The sequence below is a fragment of the Dromiciops gliroides genome, chromosome 2 (genome assembly GCF_019393635.1).
Source record: "Dromiciops gliroides isolate mDroGli1 chromosome 2, mDroGli1.pri, whole genome shotgun sequence".
Lineage (NCBI taxonomy): Eukaryota > Metazoa > Chordata > Mammalia > Microbiotheria > Microbiotheriidae > Dromiciops > Dromiciops gliroides.
Genome location: NC_057862.1, coordinates 665632323 through 665650724, shown reverse-complemented (window position 1 = coordinate 665650724; position 18402 = coordinate 665632323). Strand labels below are relative to the sequence as shown.

Here is an 18402-nt window from a genome sequence, read left to right as displayed (position 1 = left end):
GCAAAGGATAAAGATTCTTGGAAAGGCTGATATAGAGCCAACTACAAATCCTGAAGGATTCTAAGAAACAACCTCTAAGTACAAATGTGATCAGGCGGAGGCTGTGGGTCAGAGGAGTCTTGGGAGGAGACGTTGGCTTGAGCCTCTGGTGGGCGGCTCTTTCCTGGGAACTGCTGCTCTGGGTCCCTCTGCCGGGAGCATCAATCCTGCCCGTGTATTTTGCAATACAGGACGGCCTAAAAGCATGGAAAGACACCATCAGCCCTTTGCTTGTGGTGACCTTTTCTGTTTACTGGGCACTAACTCAGAGCAGAGTTGAGGGCAGAGGGCCGTGGCTTGGGCACATGGCATATACCATTTCTAGTGAAAATATATGAGGTCTTGTTCCTCTTGTGGGTGGCGCATTGTGGGGGCAGGGGGCTTTTAAAAAAAATCTCAAGTTTGAATAGAGAGAATAAGAAGGAACCGTGAGCTTGCTAGAGCTTGAAGAGTCCAACCCCCTCATTTTACAGATAAGGAAACTGAGGCATAGAGAAATTCAAGTGACTTGTCCATGGCTGGGTAGTAGCAGAACTGGGGCTAGAACCCAGGTCTTTTCATTCCCAACCCAGTGTTCTTTCCACTCTATTTCTCCAAAGTTTGAGCCGCTAGGACCTGCTTCTCCAAAGCCAGGAATGGACAGTGATTACCCTAGAGGAAAGGACTGTTACGTGAAGGGACAAAGAGTGGAGAGAGCACTGGTTTTAGGGGCAAAAGAATGGTGCAGAATCTTCCCATGATGGTTCTGCCTCTATGACCTTGGTTGAGTTATTAGACCTCTGGCACTTCATTGGCCTCATCTCTAAAATGGGGTTAGACTAGGGGACCCCCCCCCCGCAGTCTCTAGCTTTTTAGCTGTGATTCTAGCATCCCTTTTTTTGGGGGGGATGTTGGGGGGAGGTGGGACCCTCCCCTGGGGCCTCACAAATACCACATTAGGGGTTACATAGAGCCTGGCACTGAACAGGCTTAACAGGGAGGGGTCTAGAAGGTGAGATCTGAGGAAATGCAGGAGAATTCCTTTTATTGAAAGACTGAGGACAAGGGAGAAGCGGGGTAGGTGGCCCTTCCCCTTTTCAGCTCAGAGGGCACAGCAATAACAATCGCAAAATTCACATTTGGTGCTTGAAGGTTTGTACGAGATTCTTGTGACATGGGTGATATTGTCGCCATTTTACAGATGAGGAAACTGAGACGTTTAGTGACTTACCCAGGGTCATGCAAATAGCCAATATTGGAGGGAGGATTTAAGCTCAGGTTTTCCTGAGTCGGAGCCCATCCTATCCTCTCTTCACTACATGGCTGTTGCTCTTCTTGTACCGCGAGAGACTGTCCTCTTGTGCTATGTTAGCACTTTTGCTAAGGAGCCTTGGTCGGGCTGGCCGGGCAGGGGCAAGGGGCAGGGGTTCCTCTGACTTTGACCCCATTGGGTTTTGACTGAATCGCCGTGATCCTGTGGCAGAGCCCCCACCCTCCCAAACGTCTTTGCCCGGGGTCTTCTCCTGCCTCCTCCTCCTCCTCCTGCTCCCCTTTGTCACTGCTTCTCCATCTGGTGGCCAGGTACTCACATGACATTCCTTGGCAGCCTGGATGCTGGAGCACCAGAAGCTGGGGCCCTGGGCACAGGTTGGGGTCCGAGGTTGACTGAGATCCGTCTCACACATTCCCAGGGCCTGTTAGAGAGAATCCAGCCCAGCAGGGGCCAAAGCAGCACATAGCCTCTGTTACTCCAATACCCCCCTCCCCTGGCTCTGGAGGCCAAGAGTTCCCCTTCATCCTAAAATCTGCTGGCTGGGCTTGGCCAGGGGATTCTACAGTGACTCAGAAGGACAGCTGGGGGTGGGGGAGGGAAGAAGGGGGCTCTCCCCCCACCATACTCCAGTCCAGTCCTTCACATCTCTCTCCTCAAAGCCCCAGATAGATTGGGCACAACCCACTTTGAGGCTTCCCTTGACCTTCAATATAACCTGATCATCCTGGGATCAGAATATCTGGTGTGGGTGAGGACACAGTTGGTGCACATGTATCTTAGGGTCATGCATGCAGATGATCATGGCCCCAAGGCCACCTGGGGGGAGCAGGGAAAGGGCCCAGCGAGGCAGCGAGGCTAAGACAAAGAGAGAGGAGACAAACGTACCTGGCAGATGATATGGGGGTCTCGGCCACGGGGCAGCAAGGACAGTAATGAGGGGTAGTGTTGTTCCACCAAACCTTGGCACTGTGAGGGTAGCACACACACACACACACACACACACACACACACACACACAGATGTAAAGACACACCCAAACTGGGGAAATGAGCCTTCCCTCCTTAGCCCAACCAGGGCCCCCAGTCCCGCAGAGCAGCTGCTCCTTCTCTCCAGCCCCACTACCCATCAGAACATCGTCTTTTTTTTTTCTTTTTCTTTTTTTTTCTTTTTCTTTTTTTTTGGTGAGGCAATTGGGGTTAAGTGACTTGCCCAGGGTCACACAGCTATTAAGTGTCAAGGGTCTGAGGTTGGATTTGAACCCAGGTCTTCCTGAATCCAGGGCTGGTACTCTATCCACTGCACCACCTAGCTGCCCCAGAACATCAAGTCTTGATATATTTACCATGTGTTGGGTCCTGCAGCGCACTTTAAGGACCCACATTGGACCTGGGCTGTGGAGACTAGGATTCAGAGTGGGAAGGGGCTTTAGAGATCATCTGGTCTCCCCTACCCCCATTTTATATTTTCACCTTGCACAGCTGACAAATGCTTCTGCTCAGGAAGCTCCCATGATCCCCTGTGGTCTTTCTATAATGCTTTAAGGTATCCAAAGTGCTATGGGAGTGTTGTTTCATGTTATCCTTGCCATGACCCTGGGAGGAGCATGGGACTATGATCCCCATTTTACAGATAAGGAAACTGAGGCAGACAGAGGTTAGTGACTTGTCCAGGGTCATATGGCTAGTAAGGGTCAAATCTAACCTCTCTATCTCTCTTTTTTTTTTTTAGTGAGGCAATTGGGGTTAAGTGACTTGCCCAGGGTCACACAGCTAGTAAGTGTTAAGTGTCTAAGGATGGATTTGAACTCAGGTACTCCTGACTCCAGGGCTGGTGCTCTATCCACTGCACCACCTAGCTGCCCCCCCCTCCCTATATCTTATTATGGTCTTCTATATGTCTTACTTCTCTTAGATAATAAGGCTAAGTGGTAAAAGGTTATATCTTTTTATAAAAATCAACATTTATTGATATATTTTTATATCACCTATATTTCCCTCTGGATCTCCCCCTCTCTCCAGCCCTCTTCAAGAGAGACATCCCTTATAACAAAGAATTTGAAGAGGGGATTTCTTCCTTCCTTCCTCCCTTTTCCTTCTTTTCTTTCTTTCTTTTCCATCCTTTCTTTTCCTTCCTTCTTCCCTTCCTTCCTTCCTTCCTTCCTTCCTTCCTTCCTTCCTTCCTTCCTTCCTTCCTTCCTTCCTTCCTTCCTTCCTTCCTTCCTTCCTTCCTTCCTTCCTTCCTTCCTTCCTTCCTTCCTTCCCTCCCTCCCTCCCTCCCTCCTTCCTTCCTTCCTTCCTTCCTTCCTTCCTTCCTTCCTTCCTTCCTTCCTTCCTTCCTTCCTTCCTTCCTTCCTTCCTTCTTTTCTTCTTTCTTGGCAATCAGGGTTAAGTGACTCGCCCAGGATCACATGCTAGTAAGCATTTGAGGTCACATTTGAACTCAGGTCCTCCTGATGCCAGGGCCAGTGCTGTATACTTCCTAGCACCTAGAAGGGGTCCATGTGTAATAGGAAGCTAGGTGGTACAGTGGATGGAGTGGTAGGCTTGGAGTGAGGAAGACCTGAGTTTGAATCTTGCCTCAGGCACTTCCTGGAGTGTGCTAATGCAGATGCCTCAGACCCTGCCTTCAGGGAGCTCACAAGCCAGTTGTGGAGACAAGATCACCACATCTGTAACAGAGAACCACGTAACAGGATAGAGAAGGAACGATCCTGTGCCAGTGACTCTGGGTTGGATTTAAATCCCACCTCCAACACTTTCTTTTTGAATGATCTTGGAACCAAATCAGGTTAAGACCTCCCGGGGCCTCGGTTTTCACATCTGTCAAATGTCGGCACCTACCTGTGGTGAGGAACAACTAAGATAGCTTTTATATCAAGTGTTCTGCAAGTATTAAAGCAATAGCTCTATCAGCGCTTGTTCCTATTCTTCCTGGGAGAAGAATGTGGAAGCCCTTGGCTGGAGGAAGCCCAGCCCCTCACCTCCTGCCAGTCTAGCCGGGGGTTGTTGCAGATGCTAAGCAGTGTCTTCTCTATGTCTCTCTCTGTGCTGTTTGCAGGCAGTTCCAATGCTGCCTGGCTGGTCACAGAGACACAGAGGTGGCAGTCTGGGTCTGACAGTGTCCATTGGTTTGGGAGAAGTCCTGAAATAACATGATCTTCAGAGATGGGGTGGATGGGAGGAGAGAGGCCAAAGCCAGAGGGAGAGTGGGGACACCCAGGAGAGGGGCAGGGGGCAGGGGCCAGGAACAGGGACAGATGGACACAGGAAGTGGAGAAAGGAGACCAACAAAGAGCAACTTGGCAGCCGTGGCTCACCTGGGTTGTAGCTCCCTTCAACGGTACATCGAAGGAGGAGGCCACAGACCAGCTGGGGTAACACTCGGCTCATCACTGCATCCAGCAGGATGATGGTGTAGCGCTCAGCCAGGCATTGGCAGATGCCACCCACCGCCAGGGGCACGATGTGGCACACTTGAGCGACAGCCAGTGCCAGCACAGACTGAAGGAGAAGAGCGAGGGGTGGAGACAAGGCTCTAAGAATAGAGAGGATGTGGTGGGGGTGGGGGGAATATGTTTGAACATATGTGGGAGTCAGGACCCACAGTGTTCCAACTTCTACACATTTTCTTCCAAACTTCCAGCCTCTCCTGGGGAGGTCCAATGGCCATCCTATGCTGATCCAACTCCCTGGTTCAGTCATACAAAGACAAGATGAAAAACCAGCCCTGCCCTCAAAGAGCTTCCACTTTATTATGCTCTCAATAGAGGGAGAGATGGCTCCTGAGTGGAGGGTCTCTGATGCAGTGGGACTGAGATTAAAGGGATGGGAAATTTGGGAAAGGGAGTCTCAGTGAAAAGGGGCAGCTCCTCAGACTCACCTTGGGGATCACAGTTTGAATCTTATTGATTAAGGTTCGGCAGATCCAACAGAAGGGAAGCGGGAAGGGAAAGTTCTGCTCCAGGAGGTCCTAGAAGAGAACCACACAGGGGTGAGATCACTGGCAGAGGCCTGGCTTTTGCCCCCTAATTCCCCAATGTTACACCTCCTCTTCCAGCAACCGCACAGAGATTCCATTTCAGGAACCTTCCAGCCCTCTGCTCTTCCCTCTCCCTCCACTCCCTTTCCCCCATTTCTCTATCTCCCTTGGCCACACTGATTGGGTCTGAGCCTGTGTCTTCTTTTTCTTTTCTTTTCTTTTTTTTTTGTGAGGCAATTGGGGTTAAGTGACTTGCCCAGGGTCACACAGCTAGTAAGTGTCAAGTGTCTGTGACTGGATTTGAACTCAGGTCCTCCTGACTCTAGGGCCAGTGCTCTATCCACCATGCCACCTAGCTGCCCCTTCTGTCTTTTTCTAACTCCAAAAGGAAAGAGTATTAATCCTAGCCTTAGGATTTAGCTGTATGTAATATCTGAAGGGTTGGGAAATAGATCAACTGATAAGTATTTATTAAGCTCCTACTATATGCCAACCACTATGCTAAGTGTCGAAAAAGCGACCAGACTTGCTCTGCTTGGACCCTAGAGGGGAGAGCCAGGAATACTGGAAGGAGGTTGCAAAGAGGCAGAATTAGGTTTCAGGTCAATGAGAACCTCCCATCTACGAGAGCCATGCTGAAGTGTGATGGGCTGCCTCAGGAGTGAGCCCCCTGTCACCAGAGGTCTTCAAGCAGAGGCTGGGTACCATTCATTGGAGATGGTCTAGAAAAGATTCTTTTTTCAGTTATGAGTTGGACTAGATAACCTTCGAGCTTCCTTCCGATTCGGACCCTGGAATCCTTCTCTTCCTCTCCACCTGCTCTCCAACTTCTCTGAGTCTCCCAGCCAACTCTGGAACCCCACTGATGCTACATTCCTTCTCTGACAATCTACCAATATTTCCACGTGGCTCTGGATCTGGTGGACCCCAGCAGACTAGAGGAGGGCCAGGACCTAGGACAGAGCTCCAGCTATGCTCCATAGCGGGGTGGGGGTGGGGTGGGTGGGGTGCTCAGTGCTGCTCAAAAACAGTTCAATGCAACAAATGTTTATTAAATGCCTACTGTGTATAAGGCACAATGCTCTATTTGGCATTAAAAACCCTCCACAACCTGGCTCCAACATCCTTTTCCAGTCTGATCATATATTATTGTCCTTCCTGCATTCTTCGGTCCAGCCAAACTATCATCCTTGCTGCTCCTTCCAAGTGATATCTTATCTCTGTGCATTTGCACAGGCTGAGTCCCATGCCCAGCATGCCCTCACCTTTTCCTCTGAAAAACATCCCTTATTTCTTTCAAAGCTCAGCTCCAGCGCCACCTCTCACATGGGGCTTCCCCTATGCCCCCAATTTCTAGGGCCTCTTCCTCCTTCAAATGGCCTTGTATTTATTTTGTACATGCAGATTTCTGAATGTGTTATGATGACCTTGTCAGATCCCTGAGGGCCAAGACTGTTTTATTTCTTTGAATCACCTGTGCCTAGCACAATGCCTGACACTTAGCAGCTAGCTGATGAAAGGTCGTGGATTGATTTTTTTATTGCTGAATGCTGATAATAGACAAGATGAAAATCTATTCCTGCCCTCAACAGGTTTACACTCTACTGTTAGTACTCTTCAAGTACAGGAAGAGCCTGGATAACTGATATCTAAAGTCTCTATCAGTCAAGAGTTTCTTTGTCTCCTCCTTTTCTCTGTCTATCTCTCACCTCTCTTCTCTTTCTCTCTTTTCCTCTCCTCCTCCTTCTCCTTCTCCTTCTCCTTCTCCTTCTCCTTCTCCTTCTCCTTCTCCTTCTCCTTCTCCTTCTCCTTCTCCTTCTCCTTCTCCTCCTCCTTCTCCTTCTCCTTCTCCTTCTCCTTCTCTCTCTCTCTCTCTCTCTCTCTCTCTCTCTCTCTCTCTCTCTCTCTCTCTCTCTCTCTCCCTCCCTCCCTCCCTGAATTCTATTTAACAGAACTGGTTCATAAGGCATCAGTCAGATGAACCAGCTTGGGTTCCATTTCCACCCCCCAAGTATATGGGTGGATATTGCCCCTGATGCCTCACAGAGAAAGTGATTTCTTCTGGCCTTTCTTCACTTAAGCCAGCATGTCATATTCTTTTCTATTAGGAAACTCTTCTTTGGTCTAACCCAAATCCCTTTTGCTGATCTCCTTGATCAAATGAGCTTATAACATCACAGAATGTGTCCTCTCTGTCTTTATATAAGTCCTTTATTTAGGTTATTATTAAGCAGAAAGGGGGCCTTCAACTAACTGATAGATGTTGGGCAATGAGATCGTTCTAGCATATTGTGTGTAGAGGCTTTTTGTTTTTGGTTTGTTTGTTTGTTTGTTTTGGTGAGGCAATGAGGGTTAAGTGACTTGCCTAGGGTCACACAGCTAGTAAGTGTCAAGTGTCTGAGTCTGGATTTGAACTCAGGTCCTCCTGAATTCAGGGCCGGTGCTTTATCCACTACACTACCTAGCTGCCCCACGTAGAGGCTTTTTAAGGGTGAGCATATATGTGTGGCCATGTTGGAGCCCTAGGCACAACCATATGCTTGGGGTTTAGATATGATGCTGGGAATGTGGTCGGCTCACTTCCCTTCTGGCCCATATCCTATCAGTGAATACTGATTCCAAGGGAGAAGGTACCATGTAGTGAACATTGGACTGAGAACTCAGCAACTAGTGATTGTGCTGCTTCCTGGCTGTGTGATCTTGGACTATTCATTGTATCTCTCTTTGCCTCAGTTTCCTTCTCTGCCAAGTAAGGAGACTGGACTTTAAAATAATAATAGCCAACATTTACAAAGTGCCTTAAATTCTCTAAAGTGCTTTCCTCACAATAACTCCACCCCCACCCTGGGAAGGTAGTTTTACAGGTAAACTGAGGCTCTAAGAGGTAGAAAATAGGCATCAGAGTAAAGACTGTGTGTTGGGGTTTCTGGCTTCTAGTGCCATGCTTTGCCCTCTCTGTTGAGATCAGACTCTAAGCTTTTGGGATGCTATGATTCATTCAAAGAACACTCGAGAAAACCCAGCCAGCTTCCATTCTTGGGGACCTGGCTCCCTCCAATTCCATCCCAGGAGGGGGCTCTTCTCTCTCCCCGAGGCCAGGCTTCTGCTTTGTTCTCTGAGGGAAGAGCTCTCAGATGAGGCCAGTAGCCAACAATGTCATTAAAGGGAAGCAGCTCACCTGGGTGTGAGCCCCGGGTCTTCCTGGGAAGTCCTCCAGAAATGCTGGGACCAACTTCTCTGACAGATCCTGAAATTTTGGGTCCCATGCCGAGAGTGAGACCTTCTCTTCACATAGGCCTAGACTCCCACATACCTTATTTGGCTGTTGGTAAAACAATAAGAGGCATCAAAAGAGGTGATGGCATCCAGGGAAGAGGGCAAATCCCTGGTCTTGACTCAGTCCTGGATGAAAAGTTATCAGAAGCCTTATGAATGGAAGTATCTACAAGACCATGTAGAGCTGGGGGCAGAGAAGATATGTGTGGCTTAGTGGGGGAGTTGGGGGCATGGAGTAGGAGATCGTTGGGCAGGGGATGAGCCCATGCATATGTCTCTGGGCTTGTGTATTTGGAAAGGGTGTGCTGTGTGTGTGAGCTAAAACTTGTGTGTATGGGGGACCTTTTGTGGGTGGGTGCTCCATGTGGGACAGTTGAGTGAATATTCCATGTGTAAGTCTGTGCAGTGAGTATTCTGTGTATGGGGGTGAGTGCTCTGTGTATATGTGGGATAGGTATCTGTGTGAGTATGTAGAGTGAATGCTTTCTGCGTGTGTATGTGAGTAAGTTCTAGTGTGCGGATGTACAGTGAATGCGGAGTGTGGAGGATTTGGGGAGGAGCACCAGCTACGTGTATTTGGTACACATTCTGGGTGAGCACCAGGGATGTGTGTGTGTGTGTGTGTGTGTGTGTGTGTGTGTGTGTGTTTGGGAGTGAAGGATAACTCACAATCTGTCCTTGGAAGTGCGAGATGAGGAGAGACAAGTACTCATCCACTATGTGCTGGCAATTTGGGATCATGAGCTTAATTGGCAGTTTGGAGCATTCTTCCTCCAGGAAGCGCTGAATGGTTTTCTAGAGAGAAAAGGCAGCATTAGGAGAGGATCAGGGAAGTAGGGGCCAAGGGAGACCTCGGGGAGAAAGAATCAAAGGAGATTCCCACAGAGAGACTGGAGGAAGGAGGTGGCTGGGCATGGAGGGCTCAGAGGGAGAAACATCAGACACAGTACAGTCGGAGGAATCAAAGATCGACTCCACTCAGGGACTGAACCCAATGAACTAACTCGAGGCTCTTCGTGCTCTTGTGCTGGACCTGGGGTTTCTGTAGCCTCTTTGCCCTGGGCTTCTGTCCAGTGTCCTTGTACCCCTGTCTGTGCTGCCCCATATCTTGTCCTGGTCTCTTTCTGGGTCTTCCCTATTGCCTTCCAGAAGCCATTTGCTTGTAGCCCCAAGGTAGGAGGGATTTTGGTACCTTGAAAAATGCCTCTTTAACCACCTTGGTGAGAATGGTCATGATGTCCTCACACTCTTGGCATAGGTCACCCTGAGAAGGAAGAAAGGAAGGGAGCAGGGGGCAGGGAGGGGAGAGTTCCTCTTAGGGTGAGAATCTCAATGAGGTTTCCCCCTTTTGTTCTGATTCTTCTCTTACAACATGATTAATGTAGAAACGTGTTGAATGTAATTGTACATACATAAACTATATCAGATTGCTTGCCATCTTGGGGAGGGGGGAGGGAAAGGATGGAGGGAGAAAAATGTGGAACTTGAAATCTTATGAAGGTGAATGTTGAAAACTTTTTTTTTTTAGTGAGGCAATTGGGGTTAAGTGACTTGCCCAGGGTCACACAGCTAGTAAGTGTTAAGTGTCTGAGACCAGATTTGAACTCAGGTCCTCCAGACTCCAGGGCCTGTGCTCTATCCACTGTGCCACCTAGCTGCCCCGAAAGCTATTTTTACATGTAACTGGAAAAAGTACTATTAGGATTGGAAAAAAATAATCTCAATGATGATGTGGGCAAAACCTTTTTCATGGAGAACAAGATACTCCACCTCTTTCAGCTCTGGCCTTTTTCTCCCATGCCTGGAATACTCTTCCTCCTCCACTCTCTGACTGACTTCCCTACCTTCTTTTAAGTCTCAGCTAGAATCTCTTTTATTCAAAACCTTCTCCATCCTGTCTTAATTCTATTTTTTTGTGTGTGTGTGGGGGCGCAATGAGGGTTAAGTGACTTGCCCAGGGTCACAAAGCTAGTAAATATCAAGTGTTTGAGGTCACATTTGAACTCAAGTCCTCCTGAATCCAAGGCCAGTGTTTTATCCACTGTGCCACCTAGCTGCCCCATCCCCTCTTAATTCTAATTCCTTTCCTCTGTTAATTATTTTCTATTGATCCTATATATAGCTTGCTTTGTATATAGTTTGCACGTTGTCTCCTCCATTAGATTGGAAGCTCCTTGAGGACAGGAACTATTTTTTGCCTTTTTTTGTATTCTCATTGCTTAGCACAGTACCTGGGACATAGTAGGTGCTTAGTAAATGTTTATTGATTGGAGAGACTGAAGTAGTAAACTCCTTTTGGAGTTTCATGTTTATCTTTTTATCCCAAGGGCTTAGCATGATGCCTGGTACATAGTAGGTCCTTAATAAATTCTTGTTGAAGTGAACTAAACTGACAGCTAGGTTCTCATCAATTATCAATCAAGGAATCAACTAGCATTTATTAAGCACTTCCTATGTGCCAATCATATCATTAAACTGTGAGGATACAAAAAAGGTAAGAACACATACCCTGTCCTCAAGAAGCTTATTCTTTTTTTTTTCACTTTTTGTTTTTTGGGTTTTTTTTTTGCAGGGCAATGGGGGTTAAGTGACTTACCCAGGGTCACACAGCTAATAAGTGTCAAGTGTCTGAGGCTGGATTTGAACTCAGGTACTCCTGAATCCAGGGCCAGTGCTTTATCCGCTGCACCACCTAGCTGACCCCCCCTTTTTTTTTTTAACTTTTTGTAAATAGTATTTCATTTTTTTCCAATTCCATGTAAAGATAGTTTTCAACATTCTTTTTTTTATGGGGCAATCAGGGTTAAGTGACTTGCCCAGGATCACACAGCTAGTAAGTGTCAAGTGTCTGAGAGCAGTGTCTGAACTCAAGTTTGAACTGAGGGCCGGTGCTCTATCCACTGCACCACCTTGCTGTCCCAACCAACATTCATTTTTTTAAAATAAGATTTTGAATTCCAAAGTTTTTCTTCTTCCCTCCCATCCCCCTCATCTCAAGCTGGCAAGCAATCTTATGTGAAGCTTATAGTCTAATGGGGGAGATGCCATGTACATACATAGGTATTTACAAGATACATATAGTAGAATCCAAGGTAAACTTAGGGGCTTGCAGCTGAGGGGACTGTCCCTCCTTCTTATTCTCAGGAGACTCGCTCCTTTTTCTGTTCCATCTCTGGGGCCCAATTCCTCACACCCACCCCACCTTGGGAATCCCTTCCCATGCTCAGTGAACTGGTACTCACTGTGTCAGCATATCCCCAGACCTTCTGGAGGCAGTGACCCAAGACTCCACAGCGAATAACTGTCTCTATGTCCTGACACTGGAACTCGGGATCCTGGGCACAAGGTCGTGGTGGGGGAATTCGAGCTGCCGCAGCTGAGGACCCAAACCAACTTCCTCACTTGGGGAGCACAGCTGCCTGGTTCCCCATAGCCTACCTCCATAGGACCACAGAATTAGAGTGGGAAGGATTCTTGTGGAGAACCTAGCCTAACCCACACTAGTCTGCTTCAATCTGTACGTGGAAAAGAACACCCTCCCCACTACCTAGCACAGTATCCCTGACAGCAGGTCATCCAATTTGTTGGATGACTTCTGGTGACAGGGAGATCACTACCTCCCACTTTCTCTTTAGGACTTATTAATTGCTAGAAAGTTTTTCCTGATGTCACACCTAAATTTGCTCCTTTCCAACTTCCATCCATTGTTCCTGGTTCTCCCCTCTGAGAACAAGCAGAACTAGTGGAGTCTTTCTCCTGAATGACAACCCTTCATATTCTTGAAGACACCTTGACTGATCCTCATGTGGTATGGATCACTGTTTGCTTTCCTTGGACATTCTCTGGGACAGTATCTCTGTCTTTCCTAAACAAGCCCATTCCTTCTTACATCTGGTAGCTCTTCAAATACTTGGAAGACTATTGTGCATCTTGGAGCCTTCTTTTTCTTTTTCTTTTTTTTTTTTACAGTAATAAACATTTTTATTTATAGTTTTAGGTTAGCATTTTTTTCTAAGGTAAATACCTGCAGTTCCTTCATCCACTTCCCACAAGACAATCTAGGGCCTCTCTACCCCTAAATCCAACAGGGAACCTTCACCATCTTTGTTGGCCTTTTTGTATATTCTCCACTTTATCAATGTCCTTCCTAAACCATGTTGTCCAGTGCTGACCTTCATATTCCAGGTGTGGTCTTATCAGTAGAGAGAATTACAGGATGATGATCACCTCCTTATTTCTGGGTGCTTTCCATCTCTTAACTTAACCCGAAATCACATGATCTTTTTTTTAATGGGCTGCCATATCAACTGGTTGACTCATTTTGAGCTTGTGATCCACCAACCTCTTCAGATCTTTTTCAGATGAATTGCTATCTGACCATGCTTTCCTGGTTGTTGTTTTTTAAACTTGTGAAATCTCTCTCTCTCTCTCTCTCTCTCTCTTTTTTTTTGTAAACCCTGAATATTTAGAGAGCCATAATTTCTCATTCCTTATGAGTCTTCGTGGAGGGTTTTCAGAGGGATGATCTCTCCCAATCCCTTCCAATTTTTACTCTCCATTTGTTGGGTTCCGATTTCCACCCTGGCCCCTGCTCCATAAGAGCAGGAGGTAGAAGAGGGACAATAGATGAAGAGCCAGAAGGGACTTCAGAGGTTGTCTAGGTCACCTCTCCTTGTTATACGAATGAGGAAACTGAGGCCCAGAGAAGTCATGGCTCACCCAAGGTCACACAGGTGGTAAGCATGCAAAGTGGGGAGGACCCCACCCCCACCCCTACCCCTGGAGCCCAGGGCCCTTTGACTCCAGAGCCTCTGATCTTTCCACTGCCCTCTAGCTGAGAGCCCGAACTGCTTCTCTCTTGGGGCTGAGGGCATGGGCTTACCAGGGCCAAGACTGGAGAGAGGCAGCAGCAGCAGCAGTGGCAGGGTTCGGGCTATGGCCATGATCAGGTTGCAGCAGGGTTTGCCGCTCAGGATTCCTGACTACAACGTTTATAGCTGGGGGCGTGGAGGCAAAGGTGACAGGTTAGAGGGAGCTCTGGGGAGGCGGGCCAAGGCTGGAATGAGGGAGCTGGGAGAGGGAAAAGGCACTTGGTGGGGCAGTGGGGAAGAGGAGGGGGGAGCAGGAAATGAGGTGGAGGGAGATGAGATCAAGATCCCATATATTTGTCTTCCCCTTAGAAAGCTCTCAAGGTCTTTGATATTTACCGATTTCCAGTGGAAACTGACTCCTTCAGTCCCCACCCCCCAACCCTCTTCTCATTCTTCTCACTTCTCACTTAAATCTTACCACCCGGCCTCCTCCCCCACTTCTATTTATTCATTTTGGGGTAGGTAGGTGGCACAGCCGATAGAATGCAGGTCCTGGAGTCGGGAAGACTCATCTTCCCACGTTCAAATCTGGACTCAGACACTGAGTCACTTAAATCCATTTGCCTCAGTTTCCTCCTCTGTCAAATGAGCGGGAGAAGGAAGTGGCAAACCACTCCCATGTCTTTGCCAAGAAAATGCCAAATGGGGTCCCAAAGAGTCAGATACGACTGAAAAAATGACTGAACAGCAGTAGCTTCCTCCACTCCACCTGCTTCCTAGCGCCATGTATGGCTCAACTCTTGTCCTCACTTTCTGAGGAGAGACCAAGAAAGGGGGAAGCTGAGGACTGAGTTTGGGAGAGGATCGTAGCTCTGAAGCCCAAAGGGACCTTGATGGTCACTGAGTCCAACCACTGTCATCTTCAGATGAGGAAAGTGAAGTCCAGAGAGGTTGCACAATAAGTGGCCATCATTAAAGGGGATTGGTTGTGCCCCCAGTTGTGAGGAGCTGGATCGATGAAGCCCCTCACTTGGGGGAGGGAGCTACATTCTGGGAGAGAGGGGGTCTGTACAGGACCTTGCAAAGCTTTAAGAACTACGTGAGCAGAAAGCACACTGGGTGTAGAGTCAGAGGCCCTGAGTTCAAATTTGGGCTCTGTTATTTCTTACTTGTGTCATCTTGGGTAAGTCACTATAATCTCTGGTCTTCATTTTCCATAGAGGCAAACTGAGGAAACTGGGCTAAATAACCCTCAAAGCTCCTTTCCTGAGCGAATTCCTGTGTTCTTCTTTGCTGATCCTCTTCTTTGACTTCCCTCCCTCTCAGCACACCTTGACTTGTTTGCCCCTACTCTTGGGAAATCTCTCTGAAAGCCCTCATCTGGCCCTCGAGCCTGGAAGAAGGACTTGACGGGCAAACACTCTACTACCTGACTCCACAAGGGCAAGCACCCTTGGAGAGGCACCCAGGGAACAGTCATCAGCAGTCATGCCAGGGTCGTGGGGCTTCTCCCCTTCCACCAAGGCCACTTTGACTGCTACACAATCTGAAAACTAGCTATTGTTCTTCTCAATCTTAGGAGTAATTCTTGACTCTTCCCTTCCTCCTCTCCGTCCTCAAATCCAATCAGCTGCCAAGGGTTGTCGACTGCCTCCCCAACATTTCTCACATCTGTCCTCACCTCTCCATTCATACAACCACAAAAGGTCCTCAGGATCCTTCACTGGGATTTTTGTACTAAACTCCTCATTGGGCTCCCTGTTTTCAGTGTCTCTCACCTCCATCCTCCCCACAGCTGCCCAAACTGACCGTGCTACTCCCCAGCTCAAAAACAGCCTATAACTCCCCATTGTCTTTAGGACAAAATACAAGCAGGCACTGAAGACCCTCCTTAATCTGTCTTGGAACTACCTTTCCAAACTTATTTCACATCACTCCCTTTCCTGCTGAACTATAACTGGAAATCTTTTCACCATGAAGCAAAAACAGCCAGGCTGTGGTTGTGGTGATGATGGGTGCACTGAGGACAGTCTGATAGCAGGAAGGCAAGGGCAGTGGTGAAGGAGGGGACAGTTAAACCTTGAGTATGGTCATTCTGGGAAAGGAGGCAGCCCATTGTTTTCCAGGGTCCAGCCCATGTCCCCACTGGGGGTGGGGTGAAGGAGGATCTAGGGAGTGGGATACCATAGTGACAGGTCACTGGGAAGGGTTCTCTAGAGCTGGCTGGGAGAGGGGGATGATGCTTCTCGGGTCCCTGTGCTCAATCTGTTGACAGGGTTTTGTTTTGTTTGTTTTTGCTTTTTTGCGGGGCAATGAGGGTTAAGTGACTTGCCCAAGGTCACACAGCTAGTAAGTGTCAAGTGTCTGAGGGCAGATTTGAACTCAGGTCCTCCTGAATCCAGGACTGGTGCTCTTTCCACTGCGCCACCTAGCTGCCCCTATGCCATTCTCTTTCCTCTGTGCATTTGCTTCTCTCCACCCCTTATGTCTGGAATCTGATCCCTTCTCTGCTTCTCTAATTCATCATCCTCCAGCTTCCACTGTCCCTGTACAGCTCTCTGATGCTCAGAATTATGTTTTCTCTGTATAACTTATATTGAATTGCTTGAGTTCTTTTTTTTTTTTTTTTTTGCTGAGCAATGAGGGTTAAGTGACTTGCCCAGGGTCACACAGCTAGTAAGTGTCAAGTGTCTGAGGCTGGATTTGAGCTCAGATCCTCCTGAATCCAGGGCCAGTGCTCTATCCACTGCGCCACCTAGCTGCCCCCGAATTGCTTGAGTTCTTAAGGAGGATTGGGGAGGGAGAAAGAGAAGTTGGAATACAAAGTTGTAAAAAATTGATGTTAAAATTTGTTTTTACATGTAATTTGGAAAAAATCTAAATAAACAAATTTTAAAAAGAATGATGTTTTCTCCTCCCTCAAATTATCTTGAATTTATATAGTAGGGTTTGGGGGTTGAGTCTTACAGATCGCCTGGGTGAAATGACCACTTTTTTTCTCTACCTGGTACTAGTTCATTTTCTTTATCCATTTTAATCTTGAGTACTAAGCATATCAAGGGGTATGTTCTGATTTTCCATGCCAAGTATTAAAATTACAACATCAGTCATTAAATTAATCGATTAAATATGTGACCCTACCACAGTTTATTTAAGAAACTGGAAAAACCTCTTTTCTCATAAACATTTGCTAATTTTTCTCTATATATCAAATTTCCTAGTTTCCTAGGCTTAAATAAACAGAAAGGTTACAGGTTACATATACTATTAATTAACAATGTAATAGACAATAAAACAAAAGACATGAATAATTATTTATAATACATCAGTTGGGAGAACAATTTAGGCCAAAAGTCACTTTTAATTATTGCTATAACTGCTGACCTCTTTAATTCTAGAAACAGTCCTACCATTCAGTCCTCTCAGTATACCAATTTAAATCTGTTCTCTCTTTTTTTTTTTTTTTAATTTTTTTTGGGTGGGACAATGAAGGTTAAGTGACTTGACCAGAGTCACACAGCTAGCAACTGTCAAGTGTCTGGGGCTGGATTTGAACTCAGGTCCTCCTGAATGCAGGGCCAGTGCTTTATCCACTGTACCACCTAGCTGCCCCTAAGTCTGTTCTCAAGAATTTTTTTTCATGTTTCTTCACAAGGGTTAAAGACAACTCCAAAGGACTCATGTTGGAAAATGCTCTCCACACCCAGAAAAAAGAACTGTGGAACCTGAATGCAGATTGAAGCATACTGTTTCTATTTTGGTTTTATTTTTTGGTTTTTGAGGTTTCCCCCTTTTGTTCTGATTCTTCTTTCACAGCATGACTAATGCAGAACTATGTTTAATGTGATTGTACATATATAGCCTATATCAGATTGCATTCTGTCTTGGGGAGGGGGGAGGGAAGGGAGGGAGAAAAATTTGGAACTCAAAATCTTATAAAAATCAACATTGAAAACTATCTTTACATGTAATTGGAAAAAATACTATTAAGATCAAACCTCTCCCTGCCCCAAGGTAAGGGCTAAACTCAATCATTTTAGGAAATAAGTTCTCTTAGTCCTTTTCATCTGTCTTCCATCATCTTCATCATCAATCAGTATTTATTAAGTGCTTACTATGGGCCAGGCACTGTGCTAATCTCTGGGGATACAAATAAAGGCAAAAACATAGTCCCCACCTTCAAGGATTTCAAATTCTTTTTTGTTGTTGTTGTTGTTTGTGAGGCAATCAGGGTTAAGTGACTTGCCCAAGGTCACACAGCTAGTAAGTGTCAAGTGTCTGAGGCTGTATTTGAACTCAGGTTCTCCTGAATCCAGGGCTAGTGCTCTATCCACTGTGCCACCTAGCTGTCCCCTCAAATTCTAATAAGAAGGCAATATACAAACAACGATGTACATACAAGGAATACACAGTACAAGTGCGAGGTATTCTCAGAAGGCAGAACCTAGCAGTTTTGGATAGGGGGAAGGAGTGGGGGAGAATGGAAAAGGCTTCTTGCAGAGATGGGAAGTGATGGCTCCTTTTCCTGGGAGATTTCGAGAAGAGGCTGGATGGGCATGTCTTGGAGAGTCTTGTTGGATTAGGAGCTGATAAGGTTCATTCCGATTCTTACATTCTTTGATTCTGTGAATAACACAGGAATTTCAGGTTGAAGGGAAAACAACAATAGAGGGCTAATGGGGGTCTTCTCTAGTGTTCTCTAAGCATGCCAGTTTGTACAGGGGAAGGCATTTTCCCTCTCTGGATGGCTCAGATTATGTTTCTGAGAAACCAGAGGGATTTCTAAGGTTTCTCCTAACTTTCACATTAGTTTATTCTCTGAATTGATATTTACTTTTTTCTCCCCCAAATTGGAAGTAACAGAAATTGTTGGTGTTAATTGACTGCCCCCTTGGTCCCACCTCTAGAAGCTCCGACTCTCTGGAGATAAGATGGATAAACACACAGGCTTTTTGCATTACAAGGGTGTTTTTCTCCCATTGATGGGAAGAGGTGCCTTAGACCACCTCTTCTGACATCCACCTGGAGGAAGTGAGATTTGAAGTG

The 18402-nt window shown here is 46.8% G+C and overlaps 1 protein-coding gene across 1 annotated transcript; it reads right to left on the bottom strand.

Moving 5' to 3' along the window:
• Positions 1-200: 200 nt before the first annotated feature.
• Positions 201-13488, bottom strand: SFTPB (surfactant protein B). Its single transcript, XM_043990105.1, has 11 exons — positions 13428-13488; positions 11788-11921; positions 9738-9809; positions 9215-9340; positions 8448-8591; positions 5171-5260; positions 4608-4791; positions 4272-4432; positions 2177-2257; positions 1608-1712; positions 201-236 (listed from the first exon to the last, which is right to left on the bottom strand). Exons 1-11 carry the CDS (start codon positions 13486-13488, stop codon positions 201-203), a joined length of 1194 nt encoding a protein of 397 aa, XP_043846040.1.
• Positions 13489-18402: the final 4914 nt, after the last annotated feature.